Source organism: Leptopilina heterotoma, unplaced genomic scaffold (assembly GCF_015476425.1).
Source record: "Leptopilina heterotoma isolate Lh14 unplaced genomic scaffold, ASM1547642v1 Lhet_353, whole genome shotgun sequence".
NCBI lineage: Eukaryota > Metazoa > Arthropoda > Insecta > Hymenoptera > Figitidae > Leptopilina > Leptopilina heterotoma.
The window spans coordinates 267,487-290,072 of NW_025111035.1; the positions used below are offsets into that span (position 1 = coordinate 267,487).

The following is a 22,586-nucleotide window of genomic DNA, read 5'->3' on the forward strand; positions in this document are numbered from 1 at the left end:
ATTGTTTTTTGTCAAAAACACTGTCAAAAGTGTAAAGTGTAATAAGCATATCCACAATAAATGAGCCGATTTTTAAGGAACCATTGAATAGTAAAGCTTAAAATGCAAAGCAGAAAATCGTGGATGAAATCTGCTTTTCATTTTAAACATTGCTCAATATTAAGTTTTTGCTGGAATCGAAATGGCTTTTAAGCTATAAAATATCATATGAAACAAATGTATCTAACATCTAAAAGCTAAAAGCAGATACCTGCATAAAAATATTAATTTTTTCATAAGTAGTTAAAATATAATATACAACATTTTATAATAAATATAAAATAATAGGAAACGAGTAGGATAAAATTGTTTTTCAATATTATATATTTATTCAGTTGAAGAAAGCATTAGAGTATTAAACATTAAATTCCTTTAAAAATAGGAATAATATTGCCTTTTTTACTATATATGTGGTGTCAGGTCATAATTTTAAGATTATGTCAGCAAAAGATACATGCTACGTTGAGAAACGATTTTAAGCTACTTAACGTTAACAAAAAATTTGATTATCAATTGTTAATAATATAGGATTTATGAAACCTTCGTCAAATAGCGAAACACATTCATCATTCGGTGTTTGATTGTTTCAATATTTAGAGCATTGCTGTGAAAATTTATTTTTGTTTAAATGATCGTTACTTTTCATAAAATAATAGGTTTGTTTATTTTCAAAAAGTTAATTAATCTTATCTTATTTACTGATATTTATATTGAAAATAATGCAGTACAGTTTTTAAAAATACGAAGTCAATTAATTTTACAACTTCATCAAAAAATAAAATAATAACTTTATCCATCGAGAAATAAATAAAACGAAAATATGATTATTTATTACAAATTAATAGAAGAATTAATTTTAAGATAACGTTACTTAAGTTGAAAAAAAGTTACTTCCATATATAAAACTGTTTTCTAAAGTAAATATATATATTAATATTAATTACTCGTCTACTGAGAATTGTTAAAATCATCCATTCCAATCGTTTACTTGGTGTTAATCAATGTTCAAAAGCACAAAGTGTATACGTTTTTATCGCAATTTTTTCTTCATCACGATTTCAAAACCATACTATGTCAATACAAATAATTATTAGATATATTGTTTATATAACAAATTGTGTAATAATTTATATACCCATTTCTTACTCCTTTTTTAAATTGTGAAATTGTTAAGAAAACTTTAAAGTATTACGTACGTATATGTAAAGTCAAAGACTTTTAATCAGGCCAATCCAGTAAGAAACTAGAAGTATTTGTTTAATTAGTCCAAGGGGCATACATACCTTTTGAAAATTTGTGGAAAATCTTAAGTAGAACTGCATCTTTCTCTTCTCTTGTGGATTGCACAGATAGCCAGTACTAGAGGAACTGCATCTTTCTTGCGGTTTCTTTGTTTAGTATCAACTTTAACTTTCTTCTGTGGTATTTTCATATTGAATACTGTTATGTCCTCTTTCAGATCTTTCCGTAACCAAACATTGTCGACTTAGGAATTTTCCTTTCGCGCACTTATTGTAGTCCCCAAATAAATTATTTTTTATCGACATAAATAATTCAACTTTTACAAATTACTTAAAACGTGGTATGTACATGCCAGTTTCAACTTCGCGCTGAGATGTAAACAAAGCACACCGGTAAAGTTTAGTTCACATTTGGCTCTTTCACTTGTGAAGATACAATGTAAAGGTGCTTGCACACCTCCGATAATTTCGTTAAGGTCTAAGCACAACTACTTCGCGAAAGCAAAATATGAGTTAGAAAAGGATAGATATATATTTGTTTCCTTTTCTATCTCATGCTTTTCGTCGCGAACGTCTTTCGCGAAATTATTATTAATTGCGCAATTCTTGTTTAGCCGCCTTTGAAATAGAAAATTCGACAATTATAATGAAAGAATTAAATTTATGGCTTATTAAACTAAAAGCTCGTGCCATTTAGATAATAAAACTTTATAAAAATTAATTATTTAAACAAATTAAAGCAATAAAAAAAAGATCAAAAACGTCAAATTCGGCGCACCAATTATGGCGGCGAAAGTAACGTGTATTTGTGAGGATTGGCCAATAGATCTCCAGTATTCTTTAAACCGAAAAAATTAAGTTTGAGTAATAATTGCACAGAACTAATTTATTCTAATGAATTTAATTCATTAAAATCTCAGGGCTTTTCTCAGTAAAAGAAGTAAAAAAATTAAATTAAACAGAAGAGAAAACTATCCAATTTAGAATAAACGTTATAAAAAATAGAAAATTTATTGCATGCAACCATGCAAGAAAAAAGAAACTCGAAATGATTAAAAATTTTTGTACATGTTTATTTATTAAAGTTTTAATACAACAAAATTCTCAAAACTAAAATTATAGAAATCTTATTTATAATTTATTATATGTATACGAGTATATAGTAAACCTGTGTGGCAGGCTTCTACTAGTTTGTAAAAAAAATCACTAGGTTTGTCCAAATTGGCTCATTTATTTATATCTGAGCCAATGAGGAAAAATTCCGACACACAGATGTACAAAATTTCATTAAACCTATCAATCACTTTCTCGTTACTAGAGGCATTCTTTAATTTTTCGTCGTTATTCAAAAAAATAACTCTAAAAACTAAAATTCTGCAAATTAATAAACAGAAAATAAAAAACAATTTCTAAAGAAGACGATTATAATAAATTAAAATTGAAATAGGTATTAAAATTTGATCCTAGAAAGAATGTTAATAAGAATTTAGCTGTTCACAGTTTTTAGTCAAAACTTTAAAAAATAAGATATAAATAAAATTATATTAGAATGGAAAATTAGATGTTAAAATATGAAGCTTTTCGTTTCTTTACAATTGAAAATACGTCTTCCTTAAAATTTTATTAACAAAAATTAACCGATAATTATAAAATAAAGTAAAATACAGTTTGGACGGTAAAAATTACAACAAATACTGGTTTACGCTGATAGTGAAATGTGCTAAAAAAATGTAAGAGTACAAAAAGTGACATTTTTTAATTTCTAGTACTTAAAAAAATTAGTTTATGATTTTATGATCATAAATAATTTTTTAAAATATAAAGACTTATGCATTAAAATACTAACATTCTTTAAAAGTACAAATCAATATCAGCTTTTTAAAGAAAATAAAATTAAATAGACAAATTTCGATTAATTATATCAGAAACGACTACTAGTTGGTTATAAAGAACAAACATTTAATTTTTGTTTAAACTTTTCAGAAAAGTAACTTTATCATCGTCTAAACCTTCGATTAAGTCTTCGTTACTTTTAATTACTTTTAAAATTTTAAAAGTAAATTGTTGTTAGATAATATGAAGTACGTCTATAAATCACAATTCAATTCAATGTATTATTCAAATTTGCTATGATATAAAAATAGTTTTAAAAAACTTTCACTTTCTTATGTATTGAAGTATCAAAATTATCACCATATTTTATTTTCGAGATAATTATTTTTAAATATAAAACTGTTTAGTGTTTAGTCGTTAAAAATCTTTAATAAATATGATCTTGTGATTTATGGACGCTGGCAGTATTTTTTCACTTTGTCATAACTAACATAATTATTATCAAAAGTAAATAATTTTTTAATTCTAAACTTTCCACATTTTTCAGAAAAAAATTATTCGTTTTTTTCTTCTTTTGAATAATTGGTACAAAAAAAAAACTTCAAAACCCGTAAAGAATACCACAATTTCAGAGAAAAATGTTGGTCGATTGTTTTAAAAATACGATTCTTTCGTAAAGTATTACCATTATTAAAATAAATTGAACTATATAATATGCATTGTACATTTTACAGTTTATACACAAAAAAGTACAATGAGAGCAGACTTTAGTTATAATATGAAATCAATGTTAATATTACTGAAATTGTCAAAATTTTAATTCTCATTGGAAAGTTTGGAAAAATGAATATTTACTCTTTTTCCATTGTCTACTAATATCAGTAATTAAAAACAAAATATAAAAAAACATGTAAACTTCCATTTGATACAAAAAGATCACCTAAATAATTTTTGGGAATAAGTCACAAATTAAATTTGTTTCCTAATTAAGTGTGATCATTTTGAATTACTTCATAAATGTACAATAAAAAAATTCTAATCTAATAACTAGCAAACCAATCCTCATCTGACATAAAATTTGAAACAAAAAAATGCTGGTGATTCTCCCGAAAGACTGAATTTGATTTTAAAGAATGACTAATTAAAGTTCAATTTAAATAGTCGAATATTTTCATAAAATAAATCGTACTGTTTTACAGTTTGTAAGGGAACTAATTTTCAATTATAAAGTTAACATATATTAAATATACGTTACTATACAAAGAGATATAATTAATATTTAAAGTGTATTTAATTACTCACTAGGAATGCTTTTCCTATTTTGAAATTCTAAGAATTATTCTATAAACCAAGTTTTTCGGGAAAATCACAACATAAGTCTTAAATGTATTTATCGAAACTTGTGAAACACTTCGAAGTATCTTTAAAAAAAATATTCAGATCGATGAAATTGAACTTAAGTTACAAGTTATAAAAAGTATGCCACATGCCAGTCGACGATGAAGATGAATTACCTTAAAGTATTTGTATAAAAATCTTTACAAAATTTAATTTATCCACGGACCAGCATTTTTACATTGGTTTCATTTAATTTAAATGAACCACTCTTTCTTCTTTTGCACTTGGTGACCAGTCGTTGAATGAACAACTGCAGAATCAGGATCTAAAGCAATCTCCGCGCCCTTGTCTTCCTGGGTGAGGTACTCACCCTTGTGTTGCGACATGTATCTCGCGATCAGCGCTCCCATTATGGCCAGGAGGATGAAGAGCAGAGCCAGAACACTACCTAAAACAGCAGTGTCAGTTTCGTTGTACGCGGCTCTCACTTTGTCTTCATCGACATTCGGAGGAGGACGAGTTTCAATGATATCCGGAGGATGGGTTATTGGTTCCACTCCACAAAAGTCTTCGGGAAGTGCGCTAGGAACCGATCTCACGTTCGCTGGACCATTCTCTTGGAACAGTAATTTCAGGGGATAAATGTCATCGAATTCTACTCTTGAGATACAGCCAACGAAACCTTCAGTCATTGATTCGTTTCTTCCGATGTACATGTATTGAATGTTATTGAACTGAGCGTCAGCTGATTGCTTAATGGGGAAATCGAATTCGGTTGTCTTATGACTGTCGACTTGAATTACTAGAGTGGCTCCTGAATTTTTCCTTCCAATTCGAACATCGTGGTATTGCCCTAGATCGAAACGCTTCGAGGGATATATCACCTCTCGCCTTTCGAAGCCAAAGTCAAATACTACCCTGAGATGTCCACTGTTCGACACCATGATTGTCATGTACTCTCCAGAAATGTTCGAGAACAGTCCTAAAAGGAATCCTTTGGCGTTTGTTGTAGTGAAGCCTATTCTAATTTTTTCGGATATTGTTGACCGCCAGCTGCCCATGAAATCGTATTTTATCAATTGATTTTGTCGCAGGTTGACGCCAATTTCTATAAAACAAAGTATGCATTTTTTTATAATAAGTGATAATGCAGTTTTTCCAAAATTTATTGTAAATTAAAAAATGTATGTATCTTTTCCTTGGACCGGTTTGTTTCTGAACTTATTTATATGTGACTCGCTCCGAAGAAAGGTATCCAAGCAGGGTGGCAAAAAAAAATTAATTTTGTTTTCCCCTGAAAGTATTCTAAATATTGAAATAAAACTCACCATCAGCACAAATTGGTCCCTTGAAAGCGGTCCAACGACAATCACAAGTGTATCTGTCGTATCTCTCGTGACAAGTTCCGTTGTTCAAGCAAGGATTGCTCTCACACCTTCCAACGCAGCCCTCGCTCACTCCATACAATCCTCGTTTCGCGTGACTTCTCAAATCCTGAAGTTGTCCATTCAACAGCAATGCCCGAATACAACCCACAAAACCATCTCTGTAATCTTCGTTGGCACCAATAATCAAATCAGAAGTTAGGTGAAGAGCCCGAACTGGACCCTCGGGTTCCCTCACTTCACTTTTCAATGCGCCGTCAAGAACTATTCTCGCTTCCTTGCGATTGCGTTCAACGGAAACCGTGTGCCAACGATCGTCAGCCAGTCTGTAGGATGTTTGGACAGAGACAGTCAGAGGACCTCCTCCAGCTTGATACTGGAACAGAATTTGATTCCCTCCATTGATCGATATTTTTATGTAATCCGAGGGTCCCTTGCTGAACATCATTACTGCGTTCTCGATCGTTGTTTTGAATTCAAAGTAAATGTCTCCACTGTGGCTCATGTCGAATGTCGGTAAATTAATTGTTGAGTCGGTAATGCGGAAAGTTACCACGTTTATAAACAAGTCTGCAAATATATTAACTTTTAGTATATCATAAAGAAATACGACAAATTAGAGAAAAGATTTGAAAACGTACCATCACCCTCGCAGATTAGTGGTCCCAAGGTGTAACGTCCTTCTTTTTCATCAAGAGCTGTGCCTGTATCGCCGAATCGTAATTGCTTCACAGGCAAATGCTCTTTTTCTGTAATGTCACCACCGTCCTCCAGCCAACCCTCAAAGCCGGCATCACAGTTACACCATTTGTTGGGATCTGCACAAGTTCCATAGACTCCACATTCGCACTTTCGAGATCCTGGAAGAGCACCGCCCCAGTAGTCCATTTTTTGATTCCGTCTGCTTACCCACCAAGAGTTGGGTCTGAACGGTTCATTTTGCGGTACTGAAATAACGGAAGATTAGTTCTCCAGTCTCGGAGGGTGATTTTGACTATTAAACTGCACTTACTTGGGGTGTTGAACAGTCGTGAATGTTTGCAAGCATAATTAATTCTCTGTCTGCAGGTTGAGGATACATTTAACAATGCCTCAATCTGATCAAGATCCGCGTCGTAATTAACATCTTGAATAAAAGAACCAGCTTCTTCATAAGCATCTACTGGAGTAGGTTGTTCGATTCCATGATGTAAGACAGTGAGAGTACGTCCATCTGCATAAAATTCACAAGTGACTGGGAAAGGACGCAGAGGTCCGCTTCCATCAACATCGATTTTAATTTCTGCCCGCTGATTAACAGAATTTGTATTTCTGTGTGCTTCACAGGACAATGGATTCATTGCTGCAAAATTTTAATGATGATTAAAAATAATGATTTACAAATAAACACGGTGTTCTCAATAACAACTAAGTTATTGAGAACTAAGTTATTCTGAAACGTATTTTTAACTTACACGTGTGGCAAACAGCACCCGAGTAACCAGTGTTTTCACAATCACAGAAAAATTCATTAGAAGTTTGTTGACAGATTCCAGAATGCTTGCAAGGATTGGGATTACAACGGTCCACCATTTGGCAGCCGTCAATGACGATATCATTCTTGCAGCAGTATTCCTCGTCTTTCCAGTCAGTCGGCAATTTATAATTTCCATCTATGCTTATAACTCGCATACAACCGACGAAACCCCGATGATTTATCATGTTTGGAATTTTACTCTCCAAACCGCCGACGTAGTAAATAGAGCCAGTTGATATTTCCAGAAGACGCGTCGTTCTCATTGTTCGGCCATCGACAGTCAAAATGACGGAATTTTTAGCAATAGTCAATACTATTTGATGCCATTTACCATCGTTAAAAGATTCATCAAAATTGTCCAAAATTGCTTTCGGATATTCGAGAGTTTGAATGTCTATCTTCAATTTGCCTTCTTCAATGTACATCTACAAAATTTTTTATAAAAATTAGCGACGAACTTTTAGAAAAAGGTGCAAATTACAAGAATACGGAATTAATTGTTGTGTTAATAATTACCTTAACAAATCCAGGAGAAGTGAATTTATGATACAAAATGACTCCTTCGTCGTCGTACGTTCTGAACGAAAGGGAAACATTAAGAGACACAGCACCTTCATATCCCTTCAACTTGGCGTAAGAATTAGCAGTTAAGAAAGTGATTGGGACTATTGGTGGTTCTGGACAACTGTAAAGAGAATTTATTCTCTGATACCGCATGTAGTCTCCGTATTCTTCTGCCTTCTTAACGTCGCTAATTACATTCGTCGTATTGAAGTAAAAGTTTTCTACGCAGCCAGTGAAATTTTGTGTTACAACTATGCCTTCTTGCACATTGGGAACGCCTCCGATGTAAAACTAAAATACGATGATATCAATAAGAATTGTTCAAAAATCGTTAATATTTAATTTACTATTAACATGAATTGAAACTTACTACTCGATTCAAGTCCAGTCTGTGAAATTCTCCTTTTATTTTACCCTTTATTATAACTCTGTCTACTGAGAAAGCAATGTTTCTTCGATTCCTAGCAACTATAACGTCGTGCCACATGTTATCATCCAAAAGGCTTCCAACTGACAAACTTGTCATTATTCCTGAGCCCAGATCAATATTGAGCAACATTCTATTGTCCCGCAATTGCAATGCTATAAAATCTCCCTGTGTGCCTCGAGAGTAAACCATCACACCATCGGCGCTGTTAGTTTTAAATCGAAAGCGGATGGAGTGTCGGTCGGTTTCAATTGGTTCTCTCATTAAATCCAACCGTAATAGAGAAGTACCATTAAAGGATAAAACATCAGAAACTGTAAGGAGATTCAAATTTATTTGTTTAGAGTATTAAGGAAAAGTAATATTTCCTGTTGCATAAGAAAATAATTTTAAAAATTACAGGGAGAGAGGAGTTTAGTAATCCAAACTCGTAACAAATTTGCCTTAGGGCCCAAATAAATGCCATTTTAATACAAGTCGAAATTTTTAAATTATTATTCTTACCATATTCACATCCATAGAGTTCGACTCGAAGTGAGATTCTGTCTCTCCACCTTGTAGGATTTATTCTAATCCATTGTGCGATTATTGGAACTTCAAATTTATTCAATCTAATTGTATCTCCGTTGACATTACCTTTAAACATCTATGAAAAATTCCTGTTATTATCGCTATCAAAACAAAATCAGCAAAAAAAATTATAAGGGATTTTCCACGTCTCAGTATATATTTGTACTCAATTATAAATTTTATTCAAATATTAATCACTTTTTTGAAATGAAAGTTTTAGAAATAAAAACTTGAGTAAATATTTACTATGGGAAAATTTTTAATAAGTACGTTTTTCTAGATACAATCCATATGAAAGGGTTACAGAAACATTTATGACTTTTTGCGAGATCTTTAATAAACCACGACATATGGAATGAACTGATAATATAATTACAATTATTATTATTAGTTTTTAATAATAATGTTATTATTTCATAAAAAAAGTAAGTGTTAGTATTACGTAAATTATAATATAAATTAATTTCAAATGCAAAGTGAATCATAAACAAATCATGAAGCGTGTCCGCTATAACTATCAATGTACTATGCAAACTGGGATAACTTTGGACATTAACGGTAATGCTAAAAATGTTCCAATTTTTTATATTTTTGAGTCTAATAAATTATTTTGACAATCTTAGTTAAGAACCTTTAGTAGAAACTTTAGAAATTGTTTATTGCAAATTACTAAGAAAATTTAAAAAGAAAAGAAATCAGTAAAATGTATCTTAAACTTGATTTATCTGTAAGTTGACTCTAAAACAATTTTTAAGCATAAATAGCAATTTTATTGATAAATTGATGTCCTTGCATTAATCCATTTTACAGTACCTAAAGGTATTAGTTGAATGAATGGAAAATTAATAAGGTAAATGATAGAAATCTTTATCAAAATATTAGTATATTAATGAGGCATGCTAAATTTTAAATCCTTCAAACGTATAAAAAAGGAATGATTGCCATAACCGGACAAATGTAATTAATGCGTTTTTTTAAGTCGGCTGATGGTATAATTCGAATGGTGTCTAACTAATTGACTTACAATTATTACAATTTATTCTGTACCAGTGAATCTAAAGTGTTTAGAGAAAAAAATTAATTTTTTTAATAAATTCGATAACTTTCTTAGCCCACAGTAGAAGGGGAAATTGTAGTATGTATTTATATTTCCATTAGAACAAGTGGGATACATTTTTACTGCATTAAGTTTTCATATAATGGTCTAATATAGCTGAACTACGTCGCTGATAATAAATTAACGGAGTAATCTGATAAAAAACTCCTATCAAAGAGTGCAACTTTATTACCAGGATTATAGACTTTGGTCCATAATAATCTTCTTGAAAATCTACATCCTTTTCCAATTGATAAGAAGAATTTAATCTTTTTAATAAAATTAAAGAACTTTACATTTTTCCATCTAGTATCTTTGCTTACTCTTCTTAACTACAACCTAATCCATAATCCACATAAGATAAAAAGCAAAAAACCAATCTTAATATTCTACATTTCCTTAATGCCATAACCAGATGGGATTTGTATACTTGCGACAAGCTCAATTTATACTAAAATTTAACCCAAGCTATGTACACTCTACTTTTTTGAGGAAAAAGAAAAAGAGATACAATTTTTATTCACTATTCCCAAATTCATAAAATTGCTTAGATAACGAAATAAAAAGAATCAAGGAGCTTTCCCAGTCTTAGTGGAGCTCAGTTCTGCTTAAAGTCTACACTTTGGACAACAAGCTTGATCATTCCTAACGAGAAAGTCTTCAATAACTTCAAGTTACAATACTACTTTAAATAACACAAGCCAAACAAATTTTGACGAATCTCAGACCCAAGAACCGGGCTATATTTTTACGAAAGTTTTTGAAATGTTGAACCCAAATTTGACCCCAGAATTGTCTTAGCATATCACGTTTTTAAGATATTATAAAAATGTTAAAAAGAAACATTCAAACAATCTTTTTTTAAAAGTTTGTAGCTGAACGGACTCAACAAGTCAGAAACATTCGAATATTACCTGATTACTAATTCTGAGATTCGATAAAACTTTGACTGTTTGTGTAATACAATTAATTCTCTTTTCGATAAACTTTTTTGAAGGAGTAGCACAAGTGGCTTTCTATTATAACTGAAATTTCTGATAAAATTTTTATATGAAATCATATACTTTTCTATCGAGTTAGATTAGAGTAATTACAAATCTAAGAAGAAGATGTTAGACATTAAATTATAAAATAAACTAAAGAAATTACATTTCGGAAACGCTTTAAGGAATGTCTTTAAATAAACTTTTTGTTGAAAATAATAATGTAGGTAAATAAATATTTCAAACCAGACAAATAATGTTTAAGTGGACCAGTTAAGAAATTTTGATTTACAAAACATTGAGAATTGACGTGATAAATATCGTTTGTTTTTCAATACCTCATCAACGCCGTCCTGACTTTCATAACTGATCCAAGCTTGACCATCGTCAGAATACTGGACAATGTATTCAGTGACATATTCGTTAGTATGTGCACGACCTCGAGTTGATATGCTGCGAATTTCAAAACGACCTCCAAGATCCATTGTAATGTGCTGATAAAAACTGCTAACTTCCGGTGACCACGCAGAGTCCCCTGCAAAGCCCAACCCCAAGTCCAGCGTAAAAGTTAAGGTAGGTGAAAAGCAAAGCGGAAATGATTTAGTCAATAAACATCTTACATTAATACAATTATATTTTGTGCTCTCTAAAACTACGGTAAGTTTCACGGAATATGCGTCCTGAAATACTTTCGAGTGCTTAAATGGTAGTTGGCTAAACTACGTTTTTTAGAATCAAGCGGAAGCGTCTGTTAGAAAATAAATAGCGACTACAGATATCTAAAGAGCGGGCTGTAAGCATCAAAGCAGTTTCGTCACGTTCTCGTGCAAATAAAGTAACGTAGACCCAACTTACCTTTATGTTGCCATCCTTTTCTTTATAGGATACGTAATCGCGACCGTTGGTGCCATAACTGACACCGTACTCCATGACAAACTCGTTCTGATGGGCTCGACCCTGGGTCGCAATGGAAGTGATATTCATAGTTTGCCCCAGGTCAATAATAAGGTACTGATCAAAATCTGTTTTGCTAGCTGTCCATGCGAATCCGCCTACGTCACAACAACACTTACAAAAATACGCATGCAAGCGAAACAACTAAACTCATTTATAGTAAACAATTAAGAGAAAATATTTACAATCTCAATATTTTACTTTCATCTCACTTTCGATAATCACTTTACTAGTACATTGGAGTTTCTTTTATGAATTGTAACATCTAAGCGAGTCTTAAGGACATGTTAGTCAGTGATCTTAAGAACGAATCTTCATTTTATTTACAACTTGTGCTTCGGATATTTTAATTACAATTCAAATGTTCAAAAGGAAAAAATCTAACCAGGTGGATGAACACTTGCAAAACAGACACAACAAAATAGACTTTAATAGTTTTTATTTCCAGTATCCATTTCAAAATACAGTACATCATAGAAAAATATTCATAATTGCAAATTTATGGCCTCTCGCTTTTAGCAAAGTATTGGGAACAATATTCAGGATCTTCTTCTATAAGAGGAATAGCGTTTTCTACTAATTTCTCCACAGTGAGTTCTCCAAATAATAAAGTTTTCGAACTATCAACTAAATTACTGTTTTCAGTAGCTACAGCAACGCAATGTTCAGAATTTAATAAAGATTCCTCAAAGATCCAATTTTGCTTAACATTATTTAAATATAAACTCGTATCCGTCACTACATTATCTTCACTCAATTTACTGATAGTTCTGAATTCGATTTTTCGGAGATCAATTACAATACCGACTCCCAGTGCTTTAACATAACTTTCCTTCAATGCCCAATGTCTGCAAAACATTGCAATTTGCGCAGACTCTGAAGCACCGCCTTTAATTTCCGCCCATTCTATCGATGAGAAATTTTTATCCATCAATCGAAAGAATTCCGATAATCGCTTTCCACCTGTGTACTCCAGTTTCATAACATCAGTGCCTAATTTTACATTTCTAGTCTCACCGGCAAGTACCGTAAAGTTTCCCTGATGGGAGACGTTAAATGCCAGTGATTTGTTTGCATTTTCATAAATAGGTTTATTATGATCGTCTCTTGTGAAAACAACTTCATTGTATGGAACGCAAGCATATTCACTGACAAATTTTCTTATCATTAATCTACCTATTAGGGATGCTTTAACGTCTTTTCTAAATACAAATTTCCCGAGTCTTTCTTTTTCATCGACTTGAATGTACGACATTAAACGCATAAATTCTTTCTCCGTTGGGTGCCAATTCGCCCAATTGAAAGCCCATCTAACGCTAACCATTTTTAATTTAAACAATCTTTTTGCGTTGTTGGATCAAAAAATGCAGATTTGCTTTGTACGTTGATCACTCAGGTAAACTCGGTTAGTTCCTAGCATCCACCTGCAGCAAACAGACACGTGTCTTTACTATTTTTGCAAATTCAATTTTCTTTTAAAGTAATCTATTTTCAAATTCCAACAGCTTGAAAATACAGCATTTAAAATTTAATATTTTTAGCAGAAAAGTATTTGACTTAACTGTAAACGAATAATTTAGAACCTATTTTTGGGCAATTATTTCAAAATAATTGAGAGAGGATATTTGCTATAGACTTCGCGAAACTTTCGATTTAACAGTAACGGTCACTAGGGTGAACTATTATTGCCTGTCTATTTTTAAGACTCTATTTCACAAACTTAATAACTGCCTAGTGTCACGCAAGAAAAGGATCCTATCTTTTTGGAATACACCCTGAAGCATATAGATTATTAATTTTTTCACAAAGTTACTCCAGTGTAATGAACAAAGAATTATCATCAATGGTAGAATTGACTATTCATCATTTTACACGTTCAAAGTTATTTAAACGTTATTCTATAATTTACAATCGTTCTTTATATTTTCAAATAAAAATATTCAGTTAATTATCTTGAGGAAGCATTAATGTTGTACAAATTTCATTTTACTGAAAATGAAGTCCTTAACTAATTGTTTAGTGTGTTTAATACATAAATTAATGCTAGCATCTATACTTGACATCCGTTTTCTAAATAAAATTTATTATATTTTTATAAATTAAATTTATGATCATAAACTAGAATGTGGTACAATTGGTATGTCATACCACGTCATACCACGTATTAACCAAGAAAACTTTCGAATTTTGTTTTTATTAAAATTTTGCTGATTGTGAAATCAGACTGAAAAAAATTGTTATGTGTGTTATAATAAATGTACGACTAATTTTGATCAGTCTTGAGAGACTGATTGACTAGCTGTAAATTTATTGACCTTCTCACAAACAAGCATTCCTATTTATTCTAGAGGAATGTGATCCCGCTTTCGAGAGAGGCGCCTCTTCTCCCTCTGACGAAAAAAGTGGGAACTACGCTTTGAAGTTTTCTTTCCTGGGCAACTCCAAAGCGTAGTTCCCACTTCTTTCGTCAGAGGGAGAACAGGCGCCTTTCTCGAAAGCGGGATCACATTCCTCCGGAATAAATAGGACTGCTTGTTTGTGAGAAGGTCAATAAATTTACAGCTAGTCAATCAGTCTCTCAAGACTGATCAAAATTAGTCGTACATTTATTATAACACACATAACAATTTTTTTCAGTCTGATTTCACAATCAGCAAAATTTTAATAAAAACAAAATTCGAAATCCTCATGCCTCTAATTAAAGCAAATAAAAATCACGTCAAATAAAATATTGAAATAATTAAAATTTTAGTAAACTGCTATTCGGGAAATTGATTTTAAAATGAAATTTGTAAAACAATTAATACTTGAAAAGTTGAAATCCCCAAAATAAAATCCGGGCACAAAAACTTGAAGATTTATGAAAGTAAAATATTGAAAAGTATTGTAGCACCCTACTCGAAATACATAAAGGAAAACTATGTATTAAAAACTGGGAAAAGTAAAACCGGATATAAGGATATTTTTACAAAAATATTTTTATCTTTCAAACAATTTTTTAGCAATATTTATTTGAATATCGTCAACCGGTGGTAAATTTGGAATACACAAATTTATTTTTGAGTGAAATTTAACGACTTATGATAATTTTAAACATTTGTGATGCGCTCTAAAGAAACCCAGCAAACATTGTTACATAACAGTTATGTAACAGTTATGTCACAGAATATCACACGTGATATAACATGATATGAACATGTGACACGAAATGTCGTAACATGAGGGTCACAGTTACATAATTGTTACAAGAAGGGTGATATAACAATTATGTTGCAGCGTGATATTTAATTATTATATCACAGTTATGTAAATATGTTACATAATTAGAAGAATTTGATACATAATTGTTATATCACACTTATATCACGTTGTGACTTATTATTATATCACAGTTATGTAAATATGTTACATAATTGTTATATGACACTTATATCACGTTGTGACTTATTATTATATCACAATTATGAGATTCTGTTACATAATTTGATGAGCTTGTTATATAATTGTAACATCACTATTATGACCTACGTGAAAATTATTGTTATTATTTCCATTCAATAGATAATAACAAATGCCATTTGACATGGTAATATCCAAAAATAATTTTAGTAAAAACTGATTTACTAATTAGTACATTTTTTAAACTTGATTTTTTTACAGATCTTTAATATTATTTATAAACATGTTCACAAGTTTATTTTATTCACATTTCACAACACTTATATATACAGATTAAATAGTAATTTTATTATTTTACATAACGCTTAGAATGAAAAATATCCGCTCGCATGTGGGATCGAACTCACGTCCCCCCGCCCTTGACGACCCGACGCAACGCATTTAAACCGCACGGCCACTGAAGGCTGGATGAGAATTCTCCTTATCTACTATATCAACTGCAGTGCCGTATATTCTGTTACTTACTGTTATGTAACTATTACGTAACAAAGACAAACTTGTGATTTTTTTATTTCTAATATACGATTAACGTGTTAATAAAAATATCTACTACATATTAGTCACAGTGTTCAGTAACAATTCTGTAACATTTACGTAACAATGTTACACACATATAAGTAACAATTTTGTAGCATTCACATAACAATGTCACACACATGTGAGTAACAAAAAGAAACGATTACAATTATACTAATCGGGATTACAAATTTTTATTTTATTCTGAAAATTCTATTTTTCTTCACATAAATTTTGAGAGTTATAAGCTTTAAATTAATTTTAAATAAATTTGTTCAAATTAAAATGTTTCTTTATTAATTTCTGACAACTTTTTACAAAAAAAATTAAGATATTTTTTAAATTATTAATAGACAAACTTTTCAGAGTACGTTAAAAAATTTTAAATAAAATTAAAAGTGAGTGATATTATATTAAATATCGTAAAATGTTCCAAAAGTCGGCTTCTTCACCCCACTTTACTTTTACGTACTTCTTTAAAAGTTTTGGACATTAATAATTATAATAAATAATACTGATAATAATTATTAATAATAATTTATTGTAAATTAATAAACTTAAACAGTTAAACTAGATTTTTAATCAAAAATATTTATTCGAAACAATAATTATAAAATAGTGTTTCATGTTACATAACAGTTATGTAACAATTACATAATTTTATTGCGTAACAGAGAGACTACAATTTTACGTAACAATTTTGTAACGACAGTTACAGAACATTGTTACTTTTATGTTACATAACAATTACATAACAGTTACGTAATTTAGCTCTTATTACTACAGAAATGTTACGTAACAGTTACAGAACATGTTTGCTATTTAAATAATTTGTTTTTATATATTTTAGTTGTAATAAAGACTTATAAAATGTCAATTATTTATATTGACGGTTGTTACTTTTTTGTATTTTCATTTAAAAAATTGCAAACATAGCCTACAATTCTCTAAGTTCGGGACGGTGTACATGATTTCTCAAAAACTACTCAACCGATTCTCTTTAAATTTTGTACACAACTGCTCAATAACATTCTCTATGACATGACGTAGGATTTTTTTGATATGATTTTTTTAAAAAAAGTTATACATTTTTAAAGAAAATTTTTTGTACCAAAAATTTTAGACTTTTTTTTTAAGTGCTCCCATTTGCTCAAAAAATTTTTTCTTTAAAAACGGCTACGTCATGTCATAGAGAATGTTATTGAGCAGTTGTGTACAAAATTTAAAGAGAATCGGTTGAGTAGTTTTTGAGAAATCATGTACACCGTTCCGAAAAATGTAGTTTCGAAAAAACGCCATATCTTCGCCATTTTTGAATATTTTTTCATTTTTCAAAATTTTTTTTACAGTTAAATATATGTATTTTTATACTATAATTAGTAAAAAATTGTATTTTTAATATTTTTGTCAAAATTTATTTTTGAAATACCTTCCAATTTTCAGGCGATCAGGGTTGTGTAAGCCCTTAATTCTGTTTATAAGGTTTAATCTCTTCATTGGATAAGTTGTGAATATTGGAATAAATAAATTTATTATTTCATATAGTATTCTCTAAATATTCAAATTAAAATTTGCCTTGTTATGTTAACCTTAGGAACTAAAGCAAAAATTTCTTTTTAAAAAGAAGCAATTGCTTTGCGTGTATTGCTTTTGTTTTTAGGAAAAAATTGCCTATGTAAAAAACACATTCTGCCTATTATTTATTTAAGTGCAGTTTAAAAGAATGTATCACATTGTTGTATAATACGTATGTTATGAAACTGTGTTACTGTTATATCACGTCCCAGTAACAGTGTTAATATTTCATTATATAATAGTTACATAATAATATTGTCACAGTGTGATATAATAATGTGACCTACTTTATTAATTATAACAAAATTATGTATTTATTATGTCACACAGTTTCGTATCAGTTATGTAACAATTAGAGAACGATGCAATAAGACAAAAATTATTACTCTGTGATGTAATGAATATATCACACAGTTATATAATAGTTATTTGAAAAAATTATGTAACTGTTATATCACCATCCAGTAACAGTGTTATATAACAGTGTTACTATCTCATTATATAATGGTTACATAATAATATTGTCACAGTGTGATATAATAATGTAACCTACTTTATTAATTATAACAAAATTATGTATCTGTTATGTCACACAGTTTCGTAACAGTTATGTAACAATTAGAGAACAATGTAACAAGACAAAAATTATCACTCTGTGATGTAATGAATATATCACACAGTTATATAATAGTTATTTGAAAAAATTATGTAACTATTATATCACCATTCAGTAACAGTGTTATATAATATTGTTACTATCTCATTATGTAGTTGTTACATAACAATATTGTCACAGTGAGACATAACAAGGTGCTTTATTTGTTATGTAACACTTACGTAACGTGTTTGCTGGGAAGATACCTAAGATACAAATAATTGTAGGTTATGTTTGTGATTTTTAGAATGAAAGTGGAAAATACACAAAGGGGATTCATACTCAATATAAAGCACTGCGATGTTTAAGTCTTCATTACATGGAAAATAGTAAATAAAAAATTATTTTAGTTTTAAGTATTTCATATCGGAAACTTTCAATCATATATTCATATAGATATCTTTCTGCGGAGCACATCGCAATTGTTTAATATTTTATCTACAAATAATTTCAAATATTATTTTTATTGTCATGATTAAAGAGAAAGAAACTCACGAAGGAAGAAATAAAGAAATAAATTTAAAAAACAGAATTCTATATTATCATGGTTCACAAGAAGTAGAAATATCCGTATAGCCTTAATTACATTGACCCAATTCATTAAAGTTATGGATAAATCAAAACAAAATTCTTCTTCACTTTAATTCGCTATAAGATTCGAAAGAAAGTTTATTGAAAATTTTGTTTTATTATAGAAACATAATTAAAGTATCTTGTCTCATTTTTTTTGAACAAATTATAGATTAATTGAAAGGTGTTTCAAAACTTAATAATTATGAAAGTAAACAAAACAAGTTTATATAAGTATATATAAATATTATATAGAATACAAGCTTGCATGCCACATGTGCTCTCTTATAAAGAAGTGCACACAATAGTAAACTTTAAACATACTTTAAAAAAAATTTTTAAATATATTTAAAAGTTTTTTATAAGAGACATTCTTGCCAGAAATTGTTGAAAGTTGAATATTACTAACTATTAAGTAAACTGTGACAATAGAATTTAATCATTTTAATGATTTTTTGTGTTCGATTCTAAATACATTTACAATTTATAAATAAAACTCAATAAAAGACAAATTAAATTGTGGGAAAATTGTTTACAACAATAACTAGCAATTATGTAAAAAGCATATATTTATAAATTAATCTATCAATTTTTTTATATTTGTAATAAAACAGAAAAATATATTGGATTAAAATAAGCTGCAATGGTCCAGTTTTAATCTAATATGATTATTATATAGAAATAAAAGCTAATTTTATGAATATCGAATATACGGACAATATTCATTCGTACAAAGTTACAAAAATTGAAATATTAATATTAATAATATCTTCAAGAAAAATAAATATAAATTTTTAGGAGAACAATTTTAAATCTATAAACATTATTTATTTAGACATTTTGCATACCATCACAATTATGTACTATTATATCACTCCCTTTAAATTTTTTTAAAAAGGAAAAACATTTATATTTCGAAACATTGGAGTAAATATACAGAAATATGCAGAATTAATACTTTTTAATTGAATTTAATTTCCTATTAAAACAAGGGACTTGGAGTTTACTTTAATCCAATTAATACTGTGTTTTGTGGAAGTAAGAGAGTTCATTTACCATTGAGTCTAGCATTGTTCGGTCCACGTTCAGATAATGATGTGGTGGCTGATAAGTGAGCATTTTCAAGCAAAGGGAAGTTGCATTCTTCGTCTGAAACAAAAAAGGACAAATTTCTTAACAAAATTATTCTTATTTACGTACCTAATCATAATTAAAATGTAGGAGACTAATTTATTAAATAATCCTTGTATATTGTTTTGACGAAAACAAAATATAGAAATAAGAAGAGTTACTTTAACTGCAATTAAATTTTTTGCTCTGTACGAAAATTGGCAAAACAAAACACGATTTTTTAAACAATCTTTTTAAATTGCCCGTCATTTTGTTATTTTTATTTTATTTCGAACTATAATCATAAATTTCATCATATTTGTGTTTCGTATTATTCGTCTTATAGAAAAAACATCACCGCAGATGACATCGATTATTTTCATGGGGTGTTGTAAATAATAAATTTTAACCCTTTGGCTACGCTGACTTATCTCCACCCTAGCGCTTTTGAATGTTCCCACCGAATTGTCGCTTTCTGTTGATAACGATCAACTGACTAGGCAAAGGATTAAATAAATAAATTATTTCAAGTAATTTTATAGAAACTGAAAAAAAAATTCCAGAAAATAGAAAAAATTTCAGAGACGAGAGGTGATACAATATCTAAAAAACCATTTGCAAAATGACAATTCTGTCATTTTTAATCAAATCTTCTTACTATTTTAATAAAATTACCCAAAAAAATCCATTTTTTTAACACACTTTTAATAAAATTGTACGCAAACATTTAATTATTTTCATAAATCATAAATAATAAAAATTTCACAGGAATTCAAATATTTACAAATTTTTTATAAGTTTCTTCTCAATAATAATTATTTTCCGAAATAATAAAACTCGTCGCAGAATTTCAATTATTTTCAATACAATTTTAATCGAATTCCTTGAGAAATGTAATTATTCTTAAAAATTTTATTTATTTATTTATTTATCCATGAACGGGCTTACAAATATAAAAATTTGTCAAAAGAATTCAATTATTTAAAAATTTGTTAATAAAATTCTTTATAGGAATTACATTTTAAGAAACATTCAATTATTCAATAAATAATTTGTATTTGAATAATTTTGTATTTCAATAATTGAATTCTCATAGAATTTTTTAATAAATATTTATTTAAAAATGAATTTTCGTTTAAATTTAAGATAATAGAATATGAAAGTAATTTTGAAGAAGTTACAGTAACAATATTCTTATAAAATAAAATAATGATTTTATCACTCGGTCATCTTTAATTTCTTCATGTTTTGTAACAATTTTTTTAAAGTTGATTAATTTCAAAAATAGCAATTGAAATTAATTTAACCTACAATTATTTAATAAAAACTTTCTTAAAGTTCATGGTGCAAGTTACTTGAGTATAACTAATGTTTATATTTGAAAAAACAATCATTTTTCAACATAGTACTAAAATGCTGTTGGATGAAAAAAAGAAAAAAAAATGTTTTTTGAACCGTCCTAATGTAAAACGTACTTAATTTATTGTAATTCGAGAGTTAAATTCTCGAGATACTTAAAAATGACAAAGATATTGAGACTTTTACCTCAGTCGTTAATCGTATTTTAAAAGTGATGAATACTTCATTTGCTTAATCACGCATTAATTTGGGCCAATTTATTCGGAATTATACAGTACTAAAGTTCTAGTTTATTTTTGCAGCTAATAAAAATAATGTGATAATTAGATTTTTAGAACCTATTTTGTCTAACAATACCAATTTTAATTAAAAATATAATGTTTGTTTTTAAACTATTGGTTACTTTTTATCCATGCACATATTGTATAGTATTGTTTTGAAGTGATTTATTTTTAGTGATATTTTGCATAATATTATCATTAAGAAAAAAATTAATTTTTTGTAATACACGAACATTAATTATATTGTTAGCTTAAACATGCAATTTTCTATTGTTTTGATTAATGTTCCCTTGTCATTTTTTCACCAATTTTGAATATTCGAATGAAAATATTTTCAAAACTTGCTATTGTTATTGAATGATAAAAAGATAAATATTTAGGCTTGTGATTTATTATTTAATATGTAAAACAATATTGCTATTGAGATTAATGTTAAGTGTGAATTTAAAGTTCCATAAAGATAAAGTTGCACAATTATAACTCTCCATACTTAAATCACATACAAATGATAATATTTAAAAATTTAACGAAAAAAGATTTACAATCTATTATTTACTTATCAAATAGAAATTATAAATAATATTCTCTTTAACAGATTCTCACTGAATTAGAAGAATTTATTTGTTCTTTAATAATTAATTTAGAAAATAATAAAATTTCAATTGGAGAGTGTTTGCGTGTAATGGGCTTGGTCAGGAAGACTCATGTATATTTTTAATAAATCATAATCAAAGTAAATTTTTCACATGGTAGTTGAATTTTTTTCTACTTACAAGATCGAATAATCGGACTTATAACCACTAGAAAGAGAAGTACAAAATATTTTTGAACTTTCATCATAACATCGTTTTTTTCTCAAGTCAATAATAACAAATTTTTCGATGTTTAACACTGTCAAATTGATGAATTGTGATTCACGGGAGACATTAAATAACTGTGACTCAACCAGCTATGAAAACAATCGGGTCACTCCCTGCAGATTTACTGCCATCTGGACCCGGTCGCCACGAACCACGGCGGCATAAACAATGTCTATAGTGCTAGAGATGAGAGAATGCTGGCCTTTTTTTATTTATTATATTTAATGTTTCTTAAATTCACTACTACGAGCGCAG

At 29.1% G+C, this 22,586-nt stretch overlaps 2 protein-coding genes across 4 annotated transcripts; both read right to left on the minus strand.

Annotated features, from left to right (window-relative positions):
- Positions 1 to 2,332: 2,332 nt before the first annotated feature.
- LOC122505369 (neurexin-4) lies at positions 2,333 to 22,486 on the minus strand. Of its 3 annotated transcripts, none has more exons than XM_043616917.1 (11): positions 22,245 to 22,486; positions 19,778 to 19,870; positions 11,331 to 11,527; positions 8,848 to 8,989; positions 8,287 to 8,657; positions 7,869 to 8,207; positions 7,291 to 7,777; positions 6,849 to 7,178; positions 6,478 to 6,783; positions 5,780 to 6,406; positions 2,333 to 5,559 (listed from the first exon to the last, which is right to left on the minus strand). In XM_043616917.1, the coding sequence occupies exons 1-11, from the start codon at positions 22,309 to 22,311 to the stop codon at positions 4,706 to 4,708; spliced, it is 3,813 nt and encodes a 1,270-aa protein (XP_043472852.1). In that variant the 5' UTR covers positions 22,312 to 22,486; the 3' UTR covers positions 2,333 to 4,705. The 3 variants fall into 3 exon arrangements, with proteins under 3 accessions (XP_043472852.1, XP_043472851.1, XP_043472853.1); XM_043616916.1 differs by lacking the exon at positions 11,331 to 11,527 and adding an exon at positions 11,848 to 12,044 and having other exon boundaries at positions 22,245 to 22,485; XM_043616918.1 differs by lacking the exons at positions 19,778 to 19,870; positions 22,245 to 22,486 and adding an exon at positions 11,848 to 11,985.
- On the minus strand, positions 12,369 to 22,288 carry LOC122505372 (L-aminoadipate-semialdehyde dehydrogenase-phosphopantetheinyl transferase). Its single transcript, XM_043616922.1, has 3 exons — positions 22,245 to 22,288; positions 19,778 to 19,870; positions 12,369 to 13,370 (listed from the first exon to the last, which is right to left on the minus strand). Exon 3 carries the CDS (start codon positions 13,268 to 13,270, stop codon positions 12,446 to 12,448), a length of 825 nt encoding a protein of 274 aa, XP_043472857.1. The 5' UTR covers positions 13,271 to 13,370; positions 19,778 to 19,870; positions 22,245 to 22,288; the 3' UTR covers positions 12,369 to 12,445.
- Positions 22,487 to 22,586: the final 100 nt, after the last annotated feature.